At 44.0% G+C, this 25,000-nt stretch overlaps 1 protein-coding gene across 1 annotated transcript in view; it reads left to right on the top strand.

The window, feature by feature from the left end:
• Nucleotides 1-25,000, top strand: part of LOC147015039 (integrin alpha-11-like) — a 181,195-nt gene that overhangs the window by 56,903 nt on the left and 99,292 nt on the right. The window contains exons 3-5 of the mRNA XM_085849388.1: nt 2,978-3,090; nt 18,339-18,430; nt 21,217-21,331. Of these exons, the coding sequence (XP_085705514.1) occupies nt 2,978-3,090; nt 18,339-18,430; nt 21,217-21,331 (320 nt within the window). The remainder of the gene's footprint in view (nt 1-2,977; nt 3,091-18,338; nt 18,431-21,216; nt 21,332-25,000) is intronic.

The following is a 25,000-nucleotide window of genomic DNA, read 5'->3' as shown; positions in this document are numbered from 1 at the left end:
AGGAATTGCTCTGGTTTGTTCGTTGGTGAAGTTTGAGAACACCTCCAGAGATAGAGAAGGGTGGTGGTGAGGCATCATCCTTGTGGCCTGTGGCTGGGGTGAGGCCGCTGGAACGTCAATTCAAACAGATCTGAATTCTTCCATCCCCCCCCCGCCACCTTTTTCCTTTATCCATTATTTTTCTCCATATCTTGGCAAATATTTCTTTGTTATTTTACATTCCCCCTTCCCCTTAGGATTGGTTAGGGATATCTGGTGGGCCGGTTAATTGTCTTGTCCGTATTGTCTTGGCACCTGTCTGTCCTTTAATTACTTAATTGTAACCACAGCATATCAGCAGGATTTCTTATCACTTTGATTCATCTATTGCATGGTGGTATACCCTGTGTTTTCTTTATCCCCAGAAAAGTATTTGCATTCCTTCCACTGTTTTGAATTTGTATTGCATTACTGGATTTGTATACATTTGCATATATTGTGTTGAAGAGTGGGGGTGCAAATTTGCGTCAGCATTTGGATGGTAACTTAGCTCGGTCATATCTGACTGCTTAAGGCACTGTCACACCTTGACGATTTAGCCAGCGTATGCCGACTTATGAAAAATTTGTCTAAAACGCTGGCACACGTCGAATACGTTATGGGTAAGTTTTGTATACGTTAAAAGCACGCTGAAAAACACTGCCATACGCCGTAGTACGCTGGCTTTCATCGTTGTACTTTGTGGTTGTCCTCAAATTTTAGCATGCTTGACATTTTACGACGTATGCCAGCGTATGACTCGCACGTTCCGCTACGCTGGCCATAAGTTGGAGGCACGTTTTGCGATCGTTGACACACGTCGAGGCACATTACTTGTAAGTTACTCATAAGTCGAAACACGTCGAGGTAATGCTTAGCGTACCCAAAACTTATTTCTAACCTATGTGTAACGTACCTCCAAAAAGCCTGGTGTTGGCGCAGTGGTTAGGGCAGCGGCTTGGGATCCAAAAGGTCCTGAGTTCAAGCCCCGTTGGGCCACTGAATTAATACACCAGGGGGTTGACTCAGCCTGTCATCCTTCTGAGGTCGGCGAAATGAGTACCAGTGGACTGGGCCGGTGTATACCCCGGTTAAAATAGGTGTACCATATCCCTGTGTCGTAAGAGGCGGCCAGGGTTGCGTCAGGAAGGGCATCCGGCGTAAAACATGTGCCAAATCACGATGCGGATCATACGGATGATCCGCTGTGGCGACCCCTAATGGGAGCAGCCAAAAGAAGAAGAAGAAGTGTAACGTACCTCCAACGCATATTGACGTATGTAGACGTATTTGATTGACGTCTTCCGGACGACCACAGAACTTACTGAACGTGTTTCTAATTTACAGCTACCGTATAATGGCGTATTGACAGCGTTAAAAAAAACAACAACAACAATAACTTCCGATATTTCGTCACATGCCGTTACGTCACGTCCAATTGTCTCTTCAGTTTGCTCATGTCTTATTCTTTGTTCCTCATCTGTGAATATTTTCTGTTTGAGGATATTGTCACGTCGACGTCGAAGCAAAGAGTTTTTTTTAAAGCAAATGTCCGAATATATTTTAAAATTCGTGATAGACTAAAAAGAAAAGAAAAAAAACAACAACAAAAACTTCAGATATTTCGTCACGTGCCTTCACGGAGCCAAGGAGAAAAAGAAAATGTGCCTTGATGGAGAAAATAAGTTTCGGGTCTGCTAAACATTACCTCGACGTGTTTCGACTTATGAGTAACTTACAAGGAACTTGTGTCGACGTGTGTCAACGATAACGTGCCTACAACTTATTCCTTGCGTAGCGGAACATGTGAGCCATACGGCGGGTACGTCGTAAAATTTTCAGCATGCTTGAAATTTCACGACGTACGAGACGTACCACGAAATATGACGCGTACTTCATCGTTTTTCAGCGTGCTCTTAACGTATGCACAACTTACCCATACCGTATCCGACGTGTGACAGCGTTTTAGACACTTTTTTATAGGTCGGCATACGCTGGCTCAAACGTCAAGGTGTGACTGCGTGGTTGACACTTCCAATTCTCAGGCGGTTATGATTTAAATCGGCGTGCGGCAGGTTTTTAACAGGCTACGCCACGTGATCGTCGGCGATACGTGCAGCGCGCTATGCCCAAGTTAAACTATCGTTGGGCATAGGTTGTGAACGCCGCCAACAGGCTAAGCATTCGTTGGTATAAGTTATCTGTAAGACAACGAAACGTTCTGTGCCCGTTACTAATATGTTATACATATGACCAACACGTTATGAATACGACCAAAACTTAAAAAAAACATTAAAATTTCAGCGTACTCCAATGTTTTACATACATTTTTATACGTTGCCATTGCTGGCTAAATCGTCACGGTGTGACAGCGCCTTTATATGGCACGACAGCACACGGGGGAACACCCGACAGCACACGACAGCACACATTGTCTCCAGAGCCCATGAATTGTAGGACCTCCGAGCAATAGGCTGTGCCCCGAGCCCTTCACCCAGGGGCTAGGTCTTAACACCCATTATACCCACGGTGCCTTAACTACGACACCTCATCCATATGCTCCTTGTGCAATATTTTCCTCCCACAAATATTCGTACATCGGAATATTACACTTGTTTTTTTTTTTTTCTTACCCTTTGACCTCTGGAATTAAAAAAATGAATATACATCCACCTTTTCAACCCCATTCCCACTCTCTCCCCCAACCTTCCCTCTCTTCCTCTATCCTACCTTCATTTGAGGCAATATCTGCAATTTATCTCACTTGCAAATATCTATTGTTACAGGAAACTGCGCAATCACGGTATGATCACATGGTTTGATTGAATGATGAGCACTAAAACCAAAGTTGTGATGTCATCTTGAGAGCTATCACACATTCTCCTTTCGAGAGGCTCAAAGGTGGTTCAATTAAATGATTGCGCATTGTACTAAATCGGTGCTTATGATCTCTCCGCAGGTTGTTGGTTGGTTCCCCATGGGAAGGAACCGCAAACCAGCGGAAAGGAGATGTTTACAAATGTCCGGTTACTGATGCGGAGTCGTCCAGCTGCGTTCCGATGCACCTGCCACGTGAGTCGTTCATTTGAGTTCTTGCGATGTGTTCAGATGAAATGTGATGCATGCTGCTTTTCATCCTCGTGGCTTGATTTTGGGACTCATTCTTGCGTTGTACGAGTTACAGCTACACATCAACCTGACAAAATACAGCATAAGCTGCATGTGAACCACATGAAAATGGTACACTTCAGGTGTGCAGTCTTCAAAAGGTGCATGCAGAGAAACCTTTCAAGTAAAATGAGTTCACTTTTTGAAATCTTAGGATACGACGACGTTGTTACCTCCGCCACCAAAGGTAAAGGAGGTTATGTTTTCACCCCCTCTGCCTGTCTGTCTGTCTGTCTGTTTGTCTGTTTGTCTGTCTGTGTGCAGAATATCTCAAAAAGTTGTGGATGGATCCGGATGAAATTTGGTGGGCAGGTTGGATGTGTGACAAGACCGAATTGTTTAGATTTTGGTTAAGATCCAGATCCGGATCCGACTACTAGAATTTTAAAAGTGATTCTTCACCATTGAGAGATAGGGCTAAAAACGATATGTAGCATGATATCTCAAAAAGTTGTGGCTGGATTCGTATGAAACTTGGTGGACATATTGGGTGTGTGACCACAACGAATTGATTCGATTTTGGTGAACATCTGAATCTGGATCTGGATCCGAAAATTTTAAAAATGATTCTTAACCATTGAGAGAAAGGGCTAAACTTTTATATAGCACAATATCTCAAAAAGTTGCGGACGGATTCGGATGAAACATGGTAGACATGTTGGGTGCGGGACAAGGACAAATTGATTCGATTTTGGCGAAGAACCGAATCCAGATCTGGATACGAGAATTGTTTAATTTTAAAAGTGATTATTCACCATTGAGTGATGGGGCCAAAAACGATGTCGTACTGGATAGCAAGATATTTCAAAAATGTATTGGGCCTGATATGTTCTCGTGGATCAGGCATTACGTGGCGGAGGTATGCGCTCTACCGAGTGCCCTTCTAGTTATGTTATTGTTATGCTCCTCATCTCATTACATGTTATATCATGTTTGCATGCACATGAGCTCTTTCTTTTCCAAAACAAAGCTATGTCAGTTTAGCAGTTTAAAAATTCTTCCACATCCGACTCCAACTCTGTAGAAAACTTATTCACATTATCAAAAACAAGGATGCAACTCCTCATTGAGAACACAGCACCCAAATGCACTTTGGAAATGGGACATGAAGATTTTACATTTAAACAACTAAATGAATACTGTATGTAGGTCGTGGAGATGGTAAAGTATGTATAAATAAATAATTAAAGCTGCCACAGTGGCAGCAGCGATGGCAAAGCGTGAATAAATAATTAATGGTTCCTCAAAAACATGCAATCCTGTACTATTCTCTCCTGTAATTTTTTTATTATTTGCCAAAATTCGGAAATAAAATAGTGTCCCATGACGTTTGGCTCCGATCCCAAAATCTTTAAATGTGCCTCATGCCCTAATATTATTGCATATATGTGCCGAACATGAAAGAAATCCGTCCAGTCATTTTTGAGTGGATGCTCAGGATGGACGGATGGACGGACATTCGACACCAAAAATATATACCCACAAACGGGTTAACAGAAACAAACCGATTCCAACGACAAGAATCAGTGGTGTAATAGTTGTAGCATCTGCTGAGTCTGTGAGGTCGGTGGGTCAAATGTTGGCCGAGTCACACCAAAGACTTTAAAAATGTTATGAGCTGCTTCCTTGCTTTATGCTCGGCATTTAAAAGGATATAGCATAGACAAACTTATTCTATTATTAAATCTGTTCTTTGGTGGAACTCGGATGGCATTCACTGCTGGATTAACCTTTTGTGGGTCTGGCGCCAAACATATTTATGGGCTCCCATTTGAGGAACCATTGTGAAAGACAGGTGATCAACACAGAAATTAACCTCGCCTCAAAAGCCAATCGCCGACTGGGAATCCTCCGTCGTGCTAAGTCCTTCCTCGGCCCTCTTGAGCTCCTGACCACTTACAAAGCTTTTGTCCGTAGCCTGATGGAGTACTGCTCTCCCCTCTGGGCTGGTGCTCCTGCCTCCCACCTTTCTCGGCTTCACGCTGTCGAAACCAGGGCATTTAAGATCATCGGCATCTCCCGCAATGAAGCTGAGTCTTTGGGCCTCTCACTCAATCACCGCAGGTTGGTCGGTGGTCTTTCTGTCTTCTACCATCTCCTCTCCAGCCTTGCCCCCCCTGCTCTCTCTGCGATTTGTCCCCACCACATTTCCACAGGGCGCTCAAGGTCCGCCAACAACCCCCTTCTGGTAAAACTACCAAAATCACGAATCACTGCTCATCTTCACTCTTTCATTCCTCTTTTTTCCCACCTTTGGAATAAACTTCCTCACTCTATTCTTTCCCATTCTTCCCTCCAGGCTTTCAAAACAGCTGTTCACCACCACCTCTTATCTTCCCCCATCCAAATCCTCGATCTTTTCTACCCCCGATAATCCACCCAAGCCCACTTCCTTCATTTCTCCTGCTTTCCTTCCTGAAAGTCCCTGAAATGTCCATCTTCTCTTCGCCATGTTCCCCGTCCCATCCCCATCCCTCTCCCTTCCACAGTTCACCTAATGTGTCTGTTCCCCACTGTTTTGTCCCTTCCACTCCCGCCCCTCTTGTCTCATGCCTCCTTGCTGTGAGTTGTGTGTTCGCTCTCATATGAGCCTCGACCAAGGTATAAAAAAAAAAAAAAAAAAAAACTTTAACACAGCACACAACTGTATAGGTTTAATTTACAATATTCATGAGTTTAAGGTGTGGATGGAGGTGGCTTCCACAAGGATACCAGCAATGGTAGCCCGAGGGCAGAAAGACATTTGCAGAAATGTAAATAAAGTAAATAGCAAATGAAAAATAAAATGTTGGATAAAAAATTAACAGCCTGTCATGTGCTGATCCCACTGTTTTAAAAAAAGTAAAAATTTTGGTCATTATGGACTCATTCTGAGTGTGGGCCTGGCACTGAGGTGCCGTTGTAAACCCGGCTTTGTTGATGATCCTCGACTTCCAGTCCTCTCAATCAAGCATTGCTGTGTGCAGTTCCTCTGTCTGACGGTTTCTATCCCTATTCAATATGTTGATGTAGTTGAGAGCTGTTCTGCACCACTTTGGCTTTCCATGTTTCAGTGTCCATGGTGTAAGATTGGAAACTGGTTCATTTTTGTGGTTGTAGCAGTGCCCAGTATTCCTGAGACCTCTTCTTAAAAGTTTAATTGACAGCCTTAGAAGAGAACCAAAGAGCTCATTATTTGTCCCATGTTCAGACCAATGGACATTGGAAGCTGAACAAACTAGAACGGCACTCCAGAGAACACCACAGTCTTGCCTCGTGTGCTGATTCTGAACAAAAATAGTCGTTAATTGAACACGCTACTATTATGGCCCATATACTGGTATGATCCAATGCACCCTAATATGTGACACACATTGTCATTATCCGTAGCTTTATTGATTGTTGATTGATTATTAGGAAATTTTTATGATCACTTTTGTGCACATGTATCTATAATTCCAGCTGTGTGCGTGTGACCGCTGTTTCTCGCCAACCACTGGTCCTATCTAATTGAAACTTGCCAGGTATATTACTGGGGACTCGAGTATGTGCGTTTTCAAGGTTTGATATTAATATGACAAGTGGTTCCCAAGTTATGGCCATTTATTTACCAAACCAATGATAGGACACGTTACTGCGTAGGCATGGCCAATGGGGAAAAGGCGCCATTTAGTTACCAATGACAGGACATGTTGCTGCGTAGGCGTGGCTGTTGGGGAAGAGATCCTCAGCCACGTTCCCCATTACGGGTTACAACGTACGGACTTCCGGATAGTGATGACTTACTGTATTCTAATAATTTCTCGATTTCTTATGCGCATTTATAGATAAACACAATGCCCCAATCCAGTCATCGTTTACGAGAGCGAAGGAACGGCCTGTGTGGTTGTTTGAAAGTTTGTTTTTTTTGCACGTATGGCCACGCACGTATGGCCACGCACGTACGGCCCCACACGTACGGGCACGCGAGAGCGAAGGAACGGCCTGTGTGGTTGTTATTTCTGGCACGCGGTTTGAAAGTTCTTTTTTTTTTTTTGCACGTACGGCCACGCGAGAGCGAAGGAACTGTGTTACGGGCTACGTTTGGTGCTTGTACCTGTGTTCTCGGCTTGGCCCACAGGACAGCGGAGTGGATCAACGGTACGGGCAGCATGCGGTTGTTGTTTCTGGCACTCGGTTTGAAAGTTTTTTTTTTTTTTTTTCCCACGTACGGCCACGCACGTACGGCCACTCACGAGTTAAGGCTAAATTGCGTCAATGAAGGTGGATATGAAAAAAAAAATTCAAACTATATTCCCCATTGCTAGTTGATCATATGTATGAAATTTTGCATCCCTCAGTTAATCAGTTCTGGCGAATTTTTTTTTTTAAACGTTTTTATTTTCAATCCAATATGGCCACCAGACCACGTGACCGATGACGTCATAAATTTAATTACTCACTCACCTCGTACATCAGATATATGAGGTTTCCAATTTTTCAGATAAGGACGAAGATTCAACCAATTATGGCTGAAGTACCACTTCTCCAATGACATCATCATTATAACCATGTATACTTCATGGTGAGTTGATTACGTATGCAAAGTTTCAGTTTTTTTAGTTGAGCGGTTTTGGAGAATTTTTTTTTCCAATTGTTTTCACTTTTATCCAATATGGCTGCCATACTATGTCACCTATAATGCCAGAGTTATCACTAAAATATTCTCAATGGAGAGTCCCTCCGATGTTTAAAGTTTCACATTAATGTGAATCAGCTGTTTATGTTTGGTGCTTTTACCTGTGTTACGGGCTACGTTTGGTGCTTGTACCTGTGTTCTCGGCTCGGCCCACAGGACAGCGGAGTGGATCAACGGTACGGGCAGCGCTAGGTGCTTGTGCCTGTGGTCTTGGCTCAGTTTTCCTTTTTGGGTCAGTCCTGGGGAACTGGCGGACCGAGAGTGTGTGGCTTCGCTGTTTTATAAAACGTGGATCTAGGGCATGGGGGTCAAGGAACGTAATTGTGTGAGAGGGATGATGGTTGAACTGGGTGGCTTTTGAACTGTGATATTTGTAAAAGAATTGAGTGATTATTTTTATTGTATTTTATGTTTTTTTTTTGTGGGGGGAGGAAGAGAAGAGGGAAGGAGTGAGTGGGGTGGGGGGAGGAAAAGAGGGAAGGGGTGGGGGGAAGGTAAAGAGGGAAGGGGTGGGGGAGGACGAGAAGAGAGAAGGTGATAGTGATGTGGTGGGGTTAAGGAAGAGAAGAGGGAAGGAATTTGTGAGGTCAGAGGAGGAAGAGAAGAGGGAAGGAGTGAGTGGAGTGGGGGGAGGAAAAGAGGGAAGGGGTGGGGGAGGACGAGAAGAGAGAAGGTGATAGTGATGTGGTGGGGCTGAGGAAGAGAAGAGGGAAGGAATTTGTGAGGTCAGGGGAAAAAGAGAAGAGGGAAGGACTAAAATGGGGTGGGGGTGGGGGGAGAACGAGAAGAGGGAAGGAGTGAGTGGGGTATGGGGAGGAAGAGAAGAGGGAGTGAGTTTTGCTGGGGATAGGTAGGAGTTCCTCGAGGGTAGGGGTGAGGAGTTAATTATGGAGGGAGAGCCAAGGGGTGTGCAGGGGGGAGGTAGGGAGTGGGTGGAGAGAGAGTGGTGTGTGCATGTGTACACACAAGATTATGACAACAGGTAAGAGTAGTGGGTCCAGCAGGTCAGCCCATGCAGTGCTACTGATTGATGAATAAAGCTTCCCAAACAGAACAAGATGGTACGAGCTTTGTCAGGTGAGAGCCGTTCAGAAGTGAGGTTTGCCGAGATAGATTGAATGTGGGATCAATTGGGGGGAGGGGGTGGGGATGAGTTGAGATGATGCAGAGAAGGAGGTTGGAAGTGTGATGCATGCAGGTGAAGTATTGGAAGAGATCAGAAAGCAGGTGCTCAGTGTGGAAAGATGGGAGAGACATCTGATGGGAGAGAGATGGGAAAGAGAGCTGTGGATAAGGAAAGGAATAATATGGAGATAGTTATGGCGTGGTTGGTGGGACAGAGGCAAATGGTTTGTGTTATGTCTGTATATAGGCTACATACAAAAAGGACTTGGGGGGGGGGGGGGGAGGGGAAGCAGGAATTCATGGATGCACTGGAGAGAATGATGGGAATGGTTGAGCTGGACGTTATCCTGTGCATTGCAAGGGACTTTAATGCACATGTGGGAGTGGTGGAGCGGGGAGAAGAGGAATGTTTTGATAAATTTTGTTGGGAAACAAGAAATATAGAGGGTCTAGAGTTGGTGGAACAGGTGGTGAGGAATGGGATGTCCACAGCTGGTTCATTCTTTCAAAAGTGGGGAAGCTACACGATTACCTTTAGGAATGGACATCTAAGAACAGAATTGGATTTTGTAGTGGTCAGGAAGCGACAGTTGTGGAAGGTTAAGGATTGTAAGGCAGTTGCGGAGAGCATGTTACCACCCAGCACAAGTCTGTGGTGTTTGTGGTACAGATGGGGAAAAGGAGGCGGGTTAAGCGCAGGGGTTGGAAGATTATTAGTTGGGGGAAGTATCAGGGAAACGTCCTCGTAGAGTACAAGGAGAGGTTGAGAGCTAGGTATGAGCAACTTAGCCAAGAAGCGGAAGGTTTCGAGGAGTGGAAGAAGTATGGAGCATTTAGGGGAATTGTAGAAGTTTGGTGTGGAAGGACGTTGGGAAAGGGTGCATCATTGAGGGATAGAAACCAGGTATGGTGGACGGAGGAGGTAGCAAAGGTAGTTCAGTAAAAGGAGGTTTGGAAGAGGATGGAGAAGATCAAAAACACTGTAGGGGGGAGGCAGCCAGATGTGTGGTTGCCACACTGTATGGTCAGAAGAAAGACTGAGCAAAGAGAGCTGTGGATAAGGAAAGGAATAATATGGAAGAGGAGATGTACACCAAGTTGGAAGAGCTTGTGGGAGGAAGAGGACATCCTAATTGTCTTGTAACAACGATGAGGGTGGTCAGGACATGAAAGGGGGGGAGGGGCCGGTGATTAAGAATGGTGGTGGGTGGCTCGTGACAGAGGGGCAGTATTGAAGGTGTGGGAAGGGCATTTCAAAGAGCTGTTGAACCGGGAAGGAAGCAACGGCGAGCTGGCGCTACCGTGTTATGTAGAGGGGAAAGTGGAGTTGGTGGAGATCACAGAAGGAGGAGGTGCAGACTGCATTGAAGAGGATGAAGAAGGGAAGAGTGTCAGGCATTGGTGTGGTGTGTACAGAGATGATAATTGCAGCAGAAGGAGTCTGAGTCAGTTGGACAAAGAGGCTGTTGAATACATGTGTGAGAGGGTTCAATTCCAGAGGATTGGAGGACAGGGTTAATTGTGCCGATATGGAAGGGGAATGGTGATGTTTAACATCGGGGGAAGTACACTCTTAAATTATGTAATGAAGGTGCTGGAGAGGATTCTGGATGGGTGGATAAGGAAGAGGGTGGAGATGGAGATTGGAGAAGAGCAGCAGGGGTTTTGAAAGGGTAGGGGACGACAGATGGGATGTTCATGCTGACATAGCTGGTGGAAAAGAGGTTAGAGGTGCAAGGTGAGATGGCATTGGAATTTGTTGATCTGGAGAAGGCCTACGACACTGTCCCGAGAGAGATGGTGATGGCGACACTGAGATGGATGGGAGTGCCAGAAGCAGAAGATGGTATAAGGGATGTACAAGGGAATGAAGCAGAGTGTCTTGGTTGGTCCTGGGATGTTTGAGGAGTTCAGCGTGAACATCAGTTTGAGGCAGGGAAGCTCTCTTAGCCCACTCATGTGTATCATGGTGATGGAGCTGGTAAGCAGGAAGGTGAGCTTGAGCGGTAGTATGGGGAGGATTCTCTGTGCGGACAATCTGGCAGTTGTGGTGGAGAGTGGGCGGGAGATGCAGGAAGTGCTGGGGGGATGGAAGGACGCATTTGGGAAGCATGGGTTGAAGATGAGTATGGCGAAGACTGAGGTGATGTGTCGGGCAGCAGAGAAAAGGAATCCTCACGGACAAACAACCTTAAGTTGGTAATAATAGCCAAAGACAGCCCTTAATACATGACATAACAACAGCTTTGTGCGTGAATTTGTTTATAGTGTGGGAGCTGCAGCTTGAACATCAATCGCACTCTTGAGATGGCAATCAGTGTAAAGGGATATCCCAGAAATTCAGACCACTTGGTGCCCATGGTTTCGAGTGGGAGTTTTGGAAATTGTTGAGGGTGCCGGCGATGTGAAAGACTTCTTTGACCTCCAGTTTCTTTGACGTCCATCAAATGACACTGTCAACTATTGCCAGCATAATGTCCAACCAAGGTATGGCACACCTTGTGATGCAGCTACTGGCCTATGAAGAACAAATCCAACAGTTTATAGTCAGGCTGGGAATCTAATCCAGACTGCACAGCTCAAAGTTAAGTGTGCTACCTCTGCACCATCTTGTTGGCTTTGTTCGTAATATGAACAGAGTAAGTCTTTGTTGCTAATACTAAAAATTCCTTTTTTAATTATTTAATTGAAATATTATTTTTCTTTACACATCTTCTATCGAGTTTTGCTTTAAGCTGTGACGTAATTGGAGCAATGTGTGAGGAACTTACTCCCCGAGCATTACTTGCAGAGTGTGACTCTCAATGGTTGATGAGCATGTCGGTGTTTAAATATTCAGATAAATAATTATATTGACAAAGTCGGGTCAGGATAAATTATTATGTTCCTCATTTTCTGTCAAATGCCTCCTTCACCCACCCACTCACTTTTCCACGAAAAGAAGAACTCAAAATATCTTGTTTTATACAATTATATCGGCAAACTGTAACTGGTTGGTTGTCTCACACTATTTTGAAGTGTTTAAATGTTGTGATGGATGGTGGTGACAACTCGTGCAGAATTGCTTTTCCCCTTGCTTCTGTGTCTCCGAGTTGAATTAATTGGTTTAGTTTTTATTTAGTTGAGAATACAAAGGGAATACATATATGGGAATATAAAGCCTACTTGAAGCACATTTTTTTAATCTGACCACTGATGATGTCCTGGCCACATTCCCCAAACTCCTGATGTGTATACTTAGCCTGAAAATCTGCAAGAATGTTCTTGGTCCTCTCGACTCGAAAGCATGTGGAAGTCGATGAAGCACTCACGAAATGTAGCTCACCAAGGGGCTTGCACATGTGTTGCATTAAAATGATGTATGTTACATTACAATGCATCAAAGACATTACAGGAACAAAAGGGATTCCAACTTGGGCCTGAGACTAGTCATCTCACCTTTAGCAGATGCTTTTTTGGACAGACAGCCATGCATCATCAAACACCTTAAACTGAGTCTTCACGAGAAATTCAATGAATTAGAGGGAGCCAAAGTGCTTTGGCATTCTGAAGATGCTTCATGGAGGAGACAAATACGAGGATGTTCTGCCTGCTTATTGATGCTAAAAACTCCGAGATAAAGGTGTGTTTTCCATTTTTCTGCTTCAGTGTCGGTTTCTGCTGAATGATGTCAGCTGAAAGGCCCTTATCTTCAAAAATGTTGAATTTTGTAATATGCTACTATCTCATTATCCTTGATATGGAAACCCATCAATCATTTCTTGATTTCTTTATGATCATGGTATAAATGTTTGTTCAGTTGAAGAGATATTTCATGATTGTGAATTAATTGTTTGCTTGGCTCACCTTTCTCTTCTTCTTTATCAGAATATTAATTGTGAAGAGATGCATGGAATCAAAAAGTCATTCATGTCATTGTCATTCATGAAAACAGATGTTGTGGGAACTGGGTGATTGGAAAAATATGGAACAACACTATCCAAAATGTCCCCAAGGTACTGTTTGCCTGTCAGGTTACTCCACACATTGACGAGGTCGAATTTACATTCGTAAAATGGAGCCCCATATCATAACGGATCCGCTAACAAATGGCATGAACTATACAATGTTCTTGGTGTATCAGGTGTCTTCGGTTGCCTCCGAATCCGGTTGTACTATCACTCGCTTGGTGGAGAAATTGACTTTCATCAAACCAATGGATCTTCATCTGGGATGTGAGATTTCAAGCATGATGTGCTGGCACCTTGCTGAGCGGGTTACTTTGTGTTCTGGGATGAGAAGATGGTTTCTTATCGGTCTCCTGGCTTTGTAATCTGCAGCACGAAGTCGGTTTCGGGCAGTTCTCATGGATAAATTCCGAGGGAGATTCCATTCATGCCGCAACATTGTGCTTGTGGCAAAAGAAATGTACATCTGAAGAGTTTGATCAGAGCTTCACTTTACCCTGTGTGTGTAGCATAAAGCGAGTGGTTAAGCAATTGTTTCACTCTGTGTCTGTCAGTCTATGATCAAGGAACATCAATTGGATTTCATGCTTTGCACACTAGAACCTGCAGGTTGCACTTCCAAAAACTTGCAGTTTATCAATATTTTGGCTCTGATTTGGGAACATTGTATGGTGTCTCATCTCATGTGTGCATGTGCCCAGTGGGGCAAAGCAATTGTTTCAGTCAAAAAACTTGAAATCATTCCGAACAGGAAACTTACTGTTCTTAAGGACGTCACAAAGAACACCAACAACAGGCTCGAATCACTAATTTAACATGTTAAATAAGGTCATGTAAAAGATGGTGTCTCCCAAATGCATCAATGGCACTAAACATAGTTTCGTTTTTGTTTCTCCATCCATCCATCCATCCATCCATCCATCAATCCATAGCCCTACTTGGCTGTAGGAGCACTTCAGATGACTTGAGTTTGTAATGCCAATCTAGTCTATTTTCTGTGCATCCAATGACATTTATTGAACTTAGCCCTGTCCATTCATTAATATTTCCCACCTGAGACATTCTTGCTCTCGCTTTTCTCTTTCCCCTGGTACTCTTCCATGCATTATATTGTGAGCTAATGGTAGATTTTTTTTTTCTGTGACAAGTTACATGGCTGAACCATTTTAATTTTCTCTGTTTAACAATTGAAAGAAAGGTCTCATGATTGCCAACTTTTCGAGCGATTTCATGCTTTATTCAACTATTCATCCTAAGAGCAGTCAGTGTATGCAATTCATAAAAATTTCCCATCACATTTCATTTAAAAAGGTTTGGATGTTCTCTTCCATATTAGTATTCAAAATCCATGTTTCACATAAATATAAAAAGATTGCATAAATAATTACTCTCAAAAGCCTGATCTTGGTCTTAACTGTCTTGATCTATTCAGTATCCTAGCTCTTCCATGAGCCGAGACCATATATGTATGTATGTATGTATGTATATATATATTTACAAAGAAAATAGTTTTTTTTTTTTTTTTATTCTTCCAAGCTCGTATAAACTTTCCCCAATGCAGTTGTTGCAATTGCTATTCTTAGTTTAATTTATTTATCTGATTTCCCTTCTTGTGTTATAATACTGCCTAAATATTTAAATGACTGAACATGTTCTCGGTCTATACATCCAATGTTGATCGAAGCTTAAAATTTATAGTCTTGCTTTGTGGTTTTCATCACCTTGCTTTTCTCTGCACGGATTTCCATTCCATATATTCTTGCAGTTTTATCTAATCCAGTTGCTAACTCTCAATTCCTTTTCAGAGCTTGCAAGTAAATCGATGTCATCAGCAAATTTTACATTTGTTATACTTTGAGGCTTCAGAAAAATTTGATGGTGGTATAAGGATAGGGGGACACTCATTTTTTGTGTTTGTGTTTGTGTGTGTTTGTTTGCTGCACTACTCCTCTTACAGTTCTGGCACAATTACATCCAGACTTGCTACATAGGATCAGCATAACCCCAATTATGTTTTTTTTCTTTGCCAGGGTACTTGGGGGAGGGTGGGAGTGGGAGACGCCAATTCTCTAGACGTAAATGTGTATCGTGTTGTGCTGCTCAAGGTGGGAGTGGGTATTACAAGTCCTTACCTTTTACATTACAATATTCCTCTCTCCCATGTTTTCCATTGCAGTGAGGTGTTTTGAATTATAGGCAGTAGGTATGTTTTTGCTTCCTGCACAAAACCCAGGTTATTTTTATTATGATTTTTGGGAGCGATTGATGCAGCCATCAGTTGCCCATACACCGCCCAAATATAGTTGTGTGTCAGAAGAACATGTTGCATGCTTGTAACAAGATCGCCCATAGGGCTGGTACTTTGCTCGTATGTTTAAAAAAAAGAAAACTGGTGAGAACACATTGTTCTTCTTCTTCTTCTGTATGGCAGCTTGGCTGCCAGGTAGCTCGCTATCATTTTGTTGGGGTGCGACTGCTGTAACTTATGCTGTGTCCTGACACCAGTACACTGGTACTCATGTCACTGACCTCAGAAGGGTGACAGGCTAAGTCAACCCCACCTTGTGTTAATTCAGTGGTCAATGGGGCTTGAACCCAGGACCGCAATATCTCATGTCAGCCACCCTAACCACAAAGCCAACACCAGACTTGTAACACACCCTTGATGTACTCCCACTTTTACCTGAAACCAGTCACTAAAGGAATTCCCAATAAACAGTTTACTTTTTGCATGGTCATAAAGTGATTTTATTACATTAAGTTTTGAGTAATGTTATATTTTTTCCATTGTAACCCAAATAACTTGATGCCAAACTCTATCAAAAGCTACTTTTTTTTAAGTCAATGAAGTTGTGATTTAATTCTGGGTCATGGTCGGTATATTTTTATATGAGGGTACGAAGACTACAGATTTGTTCTACTGTGATGCAACCTTCAATAAAACCAGCTTGTATGCCATCACTTATATCTCTGAGTATTGATTTCATGCGCATAAGCAAGATTTGTTGAGAAACTTTACGATAATGATTAATGAGGCTAATAGTTCTGTTATTTCAACATACCCTAACATTCCCCTTTTTCGGTGGAGGAATTACTATTGGCTCGGTCCATTCTCCAGACTTAAAAATTCCGTTGCAAATTTTATGCAAAACATCTATAATGGCTTCTTCTCCACCTGCTTTTAAAAGCTCAGCACTAATATTGTCTGTGCCTGGAAATTTATTGTCTTAGAGTTTATGAATCGCTTTTTCTACCTCTTCTCGTGATATTGGTGGTTCTAAATTTTGTTGAACAGCTATTTCTCTCTCAAATGTTTTATTACCTCTTCATCTCTATTACAATTATGCTTGTAAGGTCTAAGCAATACTGCCTCCATCTTTCGAAAACTTCATCAGGTTTAGTTAGTAGTTTCCCATTTTTATCCTCTATGACTGTTTTTTGGCTGCCATGAGTTTTTGCTCCCATGGCAGCCAAAAATGTGTTGGAGTTTTCATGATATCAAATCCTTTTTTTGAATGTTATTTTCATTTAAACGACTCTCAATTTCAGAACATTGCTGATTTTCCACTCTTCTTTAGCCCTACGTATTTCCCTTCTCACGTTTTTATTTGAATCTTTATATAGTAGTAATGTCTGAATTATCAAAACGTTTTGCCTTACGTTGTCTTCTTTCATCGCATTTATTCAAAACTTCATTTCACAGAAACTTCATTTCAAAAACTTCACAGACAAACAGACAGATGGGTGAAAACATAACCTCCACCCACCGACGGTGGCGGAGGTAATGAGCAACGTTGATATCTAATATCACTGTCGGACATTCGTGCATCGTTCATCGCAATAGTTTGCTATCTTTGGCCTTTACTAAGTCTTACATGGGCCATAGTAACACAGTAGGCCAATGGAAGTACACAATTACATTGTTTCCTTGACCAGGTGATAGTGTTTTTTCAAGTTGATATCCATATCGTACTGTACTTATTGGGTGTGAAAAATTTCCTTGGCTTGTTAATGAATGGAAAATATCGCCTGTGTTTGCATGGAGGGTTCTTAAGTTTGTTTGAAAGAAAACTAGAATTTGTTTCGATATTTATTTCACCAACAACAATAGTTTGTAGCTATTTTTTGTGGACGTTTTCCCATTTGCATCATGCGATGATCTCTGTCCTCATTGAGAGATGGTCATTTTTCCCGAACGCAATTCCCTCATCACACGCCTTCTGACCAGGTTCAGGGTTGCATCCAAATGTTTATGACATCCCTTGAGGGAGTATGGCCATCTCTTAACCTGTGTTTAGCTATGGCAGACATTTTGTGATGGTTGTCTTTAATGGCCTTTTGGTGCTCTCTGATGCACTGCCTTAACGTCCTTTAGTGTCGCGCATTTTCAGCCCCACAGCCGCAGGGAACTGTATAGAGTGGAGACCATGCCTTACCTGTAATTTTGAGGCACCTTGCTTTTGACTTTGGTCAAGCCTGTCCGACGGTGAACGCAGGTCAATAGTACACCCTCACTCTTGCCAATCTCAATACCCTGCCGATTCGTTCAGACACGCTCGATACAAAACGGAAAATGCATAAACCCTTGGGCTGTTCCTGTGCAGTATCCATATTATTCGATGTCTCCAATCCAGCTTTCACGTTAAGGCCTAAGTTGTCAGTATAACTGTTAGTCTTTAAGTTTCACCCCAGATGTTTCACCTCTCTTCATTCCCTCTATTGTGGATGGATGGCCAGTCTAAGGGTTTGGTATTCAGTATGATGTATGGATGTGATTGTGTTGCTGAATGCAAATGGCAAAACCCAGCCTGTCACTTAAGCATTTTTTTTGAGAGAGAATGAAAGAAAACAACTTCCACTTGGGATTGGTTATTGAGTGATTCGTGATTACTTCCACTTGGAATTATTTCTGGTGATTGAGCATTATTTTGTGGAATTTGTTGCCTCATCCTCTTCAATTACAGTTTAAATATCCCTCCCAAATTTTCATCATTTTATCATTGTGGATTCCTTGTTTTAACTTTTATTACCTCTTCTTTGTTTGTAAAGTGCTTCAACGTTTTGCTTCTCATTAAAAAGTGTTATCTAAGAAATTGATTATTAGTGCATGAGTAATTACACAATATTACTACAATGCTCAAAATACTTTCCAGGCCAATGCTCGAAGAACTTCGGTGTGCAGGTAGGACCAAATGTGATCAATCCTATCATGTCCAACTCATTGCCTTTCATAAGAAAATTGTGACTTACTAAGTTTTCACATGATAAGTCAAACTTGCCCGGGGGGGGGGGGGGTAGGGTAAAGAAGTGGGAGAGGTTGTTTCTTATGGCTGCATATTTTGGTTGGCATTGGGAGACTCGATTTATTAAAGTGGATTTTGTGATTGATGTTCTAATCCAGCCTTTTATTTTACTTCAACTAGACTCTATTTCCGTTCCTAATGTCACTGAGATGGGCGACAACATGACTGTGGGACTTACTCTGATCCAAGAACCTTCCAACAATGGCTTTCTGGTATGTGTGCTTTTGTTTATCTGCCTTTTATCTCTACCATTTGTGTAAACAACAGACTTAAATAATAATTGTTGTTGTTGTGGATGTGAGCTCTAAGGATAGCATAATTGATTCTCTTGAAATCGAACACATAATTTATCGATGCCAAGATCAACCTCTGGAGTACACATTACCAGTTGATAAGAACTTTGTTTAATTTAAGCCAGTTTGATCATATGGTGTTTTTATCCTTATTAACTTCACTTAAAATCCTTATTAACTGCTGGTAAAGAGGGTTGATGTGTGATAGGCACCCCCTGTTGATCAGGACCCTTACAGCATGTCCTGGTGTGACAAAGGGGTTCATGGTCATCTTTCCCGTTAAGATATGCTAAAGGTATATACTCCATCAAGGGAAGGCATTTCATTACTTTATGGGGGGGAATCCACTCCATACTGATGACTTAAAGAGTGAGAAACACATCCATGGATTGATTCCCTTCCCCAGATGGTTGGCTTTTGGTCATACCAAAATAAAGCTTCCCAAAGCCAACGTCGGCTCACTGATGTGGTGCTTAGCTTCCTTTTCCCAGGTGGTTGGCTGCCAAAAGTAAGCTTCTTGAAGGCAATGTTAGCTCACTGATGTGGCAGTTAGCAGAGTAGCACCTGACACTGCTATAGGCAGTTGACGTTTGTGTTTTTCACACTGCAACTTTATTTTTTCCATTTAATGTTGACGTGTGTGTGTGTGTGTGTGTGTGTGTGTGTGTGTGTGTGTGTGTGTGTGTGTTTTTTTATGTGTGTGCACATGCACGCACATCTATGCATGCTTGCATGTATATTTACTCCACTATGGGCTATATTAAAACAAATCTACTGCTGGGGGACTTGGTTACTGTATATAGGTATATTTGGATCTGCAATTTAGGGATTCTCGTGGGTAATGTGTGCGCGTGCGTACATGGTTACGGGCGCCGTGGTGGCAACGTTTCATCTCGTATCTTGGAGATTTTAATTTTTACCTTCGCATCGTATGAGCGATCACTCTTTCCTTTTTGGTTATTTTACATGACTCGGTGTGCTTTCTTTTTGTGCGTTTCAAAGCAAAATACGTTTGATAACACCCGATTTCTGAGTCGTTCGCCGTATTAACGCGTTTTCTCAATTTGAGCCAAATTTTTTTCCACCTGTCACGTGACAATTAATTTTGTGTGTGGTTCATAAAGTATAACATATTGTCTGCTAACTCTCCTACTGCCACTATTCCCACCTCTCTCTCTTTCTCTTTCTGTCCCATCCTTGCTCCACCCCCTACTAATACAGTGCAGCATCCTCTCACATTTCTCTCTCGCTTTCTGTCTTCAAACGTATCTGGTGGTGGTTATTTCCGCACGTATCTCGTCGGTGGTTATCTCCTCACTTGTCCCGACGGTGGTTATCTCCTCACGTGTCCCGACGGTGGTTATCTCCTCACGTGTCCCGACGGTGGTTATCTCCTCACGTGTCCCGACGGTGGTTATCTCCTCACGTGTCCCGACGGTGGTTATCTCCTCACGTGTCCCGACGGTGGTTATCTCGGGACGGACTCTCCCCTCACACTTTGCTCCTCCTCCTGTCACACTGCCTTCCCTTCCCCTACCCCTCCTTACTCCACCACCCCTCCTCACTCCCCCTGCTACCTCGCTCCTCCACCCCTCTCTCTCCTCCCCACTTTTTCTCCCCCCCCCCACTTAGTTTACCCATCGTCCAGACAGTGGTTTATTTCCGGACAGTGGTTATGTCCTCATGAACCCTCCCCTCATGCTGCCTTCTCTTGATGTATCTAGAAGGTTATTTCTGGACGGTGGTTATGTCCAGATGGACCCTCCCCTCACCTGCCTTACCGTTCCCTCCCCTCATACTGCCTTACCTTGCCCTCCCGTTATGTCCCCTCACACTGCCTTCCCTTGATGTATCTCGATGGTGGTTATATCTGGATGGTGGTTATGTCCGGACGGACCCTCCCCTCACCCTGCCTTACCGTTCCCTCCCCTCACCCTGCCTTACCGTTCCCTCCCCTCACCCTTCCTTATGTTGCCCTCCCATTCTGGCCCCTCATGCTGCCTTCCCTTGCCCTCCCCTTATGCTGTCTTCCCTTGCCCTCCCCTTATGCTGCCTTCCCTTGCCCTCCCCTCATGCTGCCTTCCATTGCCCTCCCCTCATGCTGCCTTCCCTTGCCCTCCCCTCATGCTGCCTTCTCTTGCCCTCTCCTCATGCTGCCTTCCCTTGCCCTCCCCTCATGCTGCCTTCCCTTGCCCTCCCCTCATGCTGCGTTCCCTTGCCCTCCCCTCATGCTGCCTTCCCCTGCCCTCCCCTCACGCTGCCTTCCCTTGCCCTCCCCTCATGCTGCCTTCCCTTGCCCTCCCCTCATGCTGCCTTCCCTTGCCCTCCCCTCATGCTGCTTTCCCTTGCCCTCCCCTCATGCTGCCATCCCTTGGCCTGCCCTCATGCTGCCTACGCGTGCCCTCCCCTCATGCTGCTTTCCCTTTCCCTCCCCTCATGCTGCCTTCTTTTTCCACACTCCTGCCTCGCTCCCCCATCTTGCCTCCATCTCCCTCCCCCTCCCTCCCCACTCCCCTCCTCGGTCTCCCTCTCTCCTCCCTCCCCTCACCCTATCCCCTATCCTCTCTCTCCCCCTTCTTACCTCTGCCCCCTTAGTATTCCCGTCAGTGGAATGACGGGTTGTATTTGCTAGTTTTTAATATGACTAAATATAATTTATGAAATGTGTTTGCCAAAACACTCAAGTTTGACTGTCATTTTTGCAGGCATGTGGACCCCTGTGGTCCCAGCACTGTGGAAACTCTTACTTTACAGTTGGAGTTTGCAGCAATATCACAGCAGACTTGAAGATTTCTGGCAGCATCAAACCAGCCGTTCAGAGTAAGAAGTCCTGGAATTGTGTCAATGGCACATCCCTCTCCCCACACATCAGCAATTTAAGCAAATCTGGCAGAAGTCGTGGGAAATCTGAGAGGTATTGGTTTTAAGTTATTGGATACTTTCCAAGAACTTCTCATGAGTTTTTGTAAAATTTTCATCAGGTTTCTCATTACTCATGATAAGTTATTGGAGATTTCTTTAAGGAAACAATGGCTTTATATTCTGAAGCTTTAATTTATTTAGCAAATTGAAAGAACACAAAGTATTTTTACATTTTGTGGCATCGACATGCCAGTCAAACAGCTTTATGCAATTAATTTAATCTATTGGTGGGATGGAATGGGGTGTGGGTGCAGATATTTAAAAAAAAAAGTATGCAACAGTACCTGGGCTGGGGGAGGGGAGGATTGTGGATGCAGACATAAGGAAAGTGTGCATCATCAGTTTTCATCAACGATTGAAATCCTTTAAGCAGGAATGTCCTTGCAGTGAGGCCCATATGGCTGGTGGATTCAGCTATTGGAAGAGGTGAGTGTCTTTTCAGAACTGCAAAATGGTTCTCTTGTACTGGGATGCTTTGACTGTTCAGGTTAAAGAAGTGGCAGAGATTGACCAGAGGTGACTTTACATTTGTGACTTCATTTACAGATGTCATTTTTCCTCCAATCAAAAAAACTTCCAGAAACAGGTGTGAATAGTAGATGTCATGCACCAAACCGAAACTACCAAGTACAGCCCCAACAATTACAAAATATATGTGTATGTGTATATATGTATATATATATATATATATATATATATATATATATATATATATATATATATATATATATATATATATATATATATATATATATATATATATATATATATATATTGGGTGGTCGCTAGACTACTGTTATTCTCAGGTTTTCTGTATGGATGTAATGGACAGCTCTGGAGGCCAGAGTCAACCGATTTTGATGAAACTTGACTGGTAGGTGCATACCAGGATCTAGTTGTATGCTTTTGAGCACCGTTGCTCTGGACGCCACCGTTGCCCAGCAACGGGACCTTGAAATTTTTGAAAAAATCTGAAAAATATTTTTATATTGTTATGGCTGTGGAAATTCGCAGAGCACCATACAGGTCCTAAGATCAATTATGCCGATAAGTCCGTGTTCAGTTAGATTTCCCCACCGTTGTTTAATGGGATTTATCTGTGTGGACAGGGCTGTGATCTTTGAGTTTGCTGTTTTTCTTTACTATCGTTATTTTGGACCAACCACAATGCCAACCACCAACCACCTTCTCCACCACCCCACCCACCAACCACCATGCCAACCACCAACCACCTTCTCCACCACGCCAACCACCAACCACCTCCTCCACAACGCCAACCACCAACCACCCTCTCCACACTGCCTTCATAACAATGACATCTCCCCACCATCTCTAAACCGCATCTCCCCCAATAGACCAACCTGAATAACATTGCCTCACCTTCATCCCCGAAGCGACGCCATCTTTGCACCAGCCTTGGCGAGTCCGCATCGAACAACATTGCTGCAGGCACACATGGGGGTCCGTTCACCAAGCAAGTTTGGTGATCTCGTGCACGTCCGCTCACCGAGCAAGTTTGGTGATCTCGCGCAAGTCTGCTCTGCGCAAGCTTCGTCTGACATTCGGATCAAAAGAGAGAAAGGGGCGGGGCCTGTGGGGGTCGAAGGTCGGAGAGCGGAGGTCAGATCTCGTCTCTCGAGCCATATAAAAGGCCGAGCGGAGCGCTAGTTCGCAGTCTGGAGTCGGTGAAGAGTCAGTCTGGAGAGGTCCGGGAGCCGACTGGAAGCCTGGAGAACACAGTCGGGGGAGGAGTCCAGGAGAGCGAGGACACGCGAGCTGGGAGCGTGGCCAAACCTGCTGTGCCGCGCAGACCTGCGTATTCGTGTGGAGAGAGCCGGAGAGAGCTCGCCAGCCAGCGCCAAATGGTCTGAGGTGATCGGGCTTCGGCACAGTTCGAGCATCGCTGAGGGACGGACGGGTTCTTACAAAAAGCATCAACTTTGGAAGAGCATCAAGACCCGTTTGTTCCTCTCAACGCGTAGCCGGCTGAGGCCCGAATTACCTGACCGCTTGGCAAGGTCTGGGCTCAACCGCGGCTACGCTAGCTGCTGTGGGGACGGGACGTCGCGGGTCGCCCCATCGAGGCACCACGAGGGTGGAGGTAACCTGCAACGGTCTCGTGGAACTCCTTCGGTCCGCCAAGCTCCACGTTATAAAGGCCTACGGGTGCAGTCTGACCCCCTTGTCTTTGAGGGGGGTCTTTCCTTGTTTATTTGTGTGAAAGTTGTGGCGCCGTGTCTCGTTAAGTAGAACTGTTGTTAAGTGCTTGTGAATAATAAATAATAGACGGTTGTCGTGCTTTGTCTTGCTCGCGTCTTGTCCCTTCCCGCATTCATCACACCAACTGCATGCGTGTTTTACCCATTATTTCCATACCTGCATGACTGCATTACTGTGTACGTGTGTAAATAATAAACGTGCTTATTTGAATGTGAACCTGTTCGCGTGTCATTTTCCCCATTGAAATGCCGTATTGTATTTTGGAATAATAGCGGGCTTTTTAATATACGATCATACAATAGGGTCCAACGAGGCCTGGCGATAATACACCGCTCGGTTATCCCAGAACGGAACGAACCACTTAAGCTGTTCACGTCCAAGCAGGCCTTCGTTGAGGTACGGTTTCTCGGTAGTCTGCCTGCGCGAATAATTAGGTATATCGACAATTCGGTGATTGACCCTGTCGCTCGCGGGTAGAATATTGACTAGGCCGTGGTGTGCGCTTGGGGCACACCCGTGACTGGTTTTCGGCGTTATTCCGGAAAATCACGACTGAATTGTTCGTCCGGTGGGCAAGACTGCCGCCATTGGCTAAAGCGGCTGTCCGCACGCCGGCGGGCGCGAATTCGTAATAATTTATATTTTTTTCGAAAATCAAAAATCGTCTTCTGCACTTTTATGTGCACTATAATCAACCACTTTGTCAAAAAATTTCAGCCCGATCCGTCAAAAAGTGTATGACTAGTATGCAATTATATAGCGACCACCCATGTCGCCTACCGGCTTATGTATATATGTATATGTATGTATGTATATATATATATATATATATATATGTATATATATATATATATATATATATATATATATATATATATACATACACCCTTAGTGTGTTATTAAATATAGGATTAGCCCAGATCCCCCATTGAATGCATGTTTAGCCAGGTTGTTCGGTAATTGGACGTTACATGTGTGTCGGGAGGTGTCACAGGCTGTTATTTGTTTGTGCAGTGGTGGTGTACCGAGAGGTTCTTCTTCTTCTTCCTTCTTCTCTCCGGACAATATTCCCCGCCCAGCGCTCTGAGAGGGGGAGTGGCCTCAAGAAGAAAGTGAAACTGAAGGGAGGAGCCAGTGGGCTGAGAGGCGAGCGAGTGCCTGGAAGAGAAGGTGGAACTGGGAGCACTGAGGTCAGTCTGCGACCGGCAGAAGGTGGAACTGAGAGCGCCTCGACACGTGCGGCTTTCATGAGGAGCGAGCCGAAAGAATGGCAGGGAAAGGACTGCATGAGGTTTGTCTGCCCTCGGCTGGATGAGAAACGACTAGTGGGACTCTTGATCTGCTGTG

This window comes from Eptatretus burgeri, chromosome 12 (genome assembly GCF_056783735.1).
Source record: "Eptatretus burgeri isolate ZD-2024b chromosome 12, Ebu_testis_v1, whole genome shotgun sequence".
NCBI classification, from domain to species: Eukaryota; Metazoa; Chordata; class Myxini; order Myxiniformes; family Myxinidae; genus Eptatretus; species Eptatretus burgeri.
The sequence above is the reverse complement of the archived record's forward strand: the minus strand, read 5'-3'. Positions and strand labels throughout refer to the sequence as shown.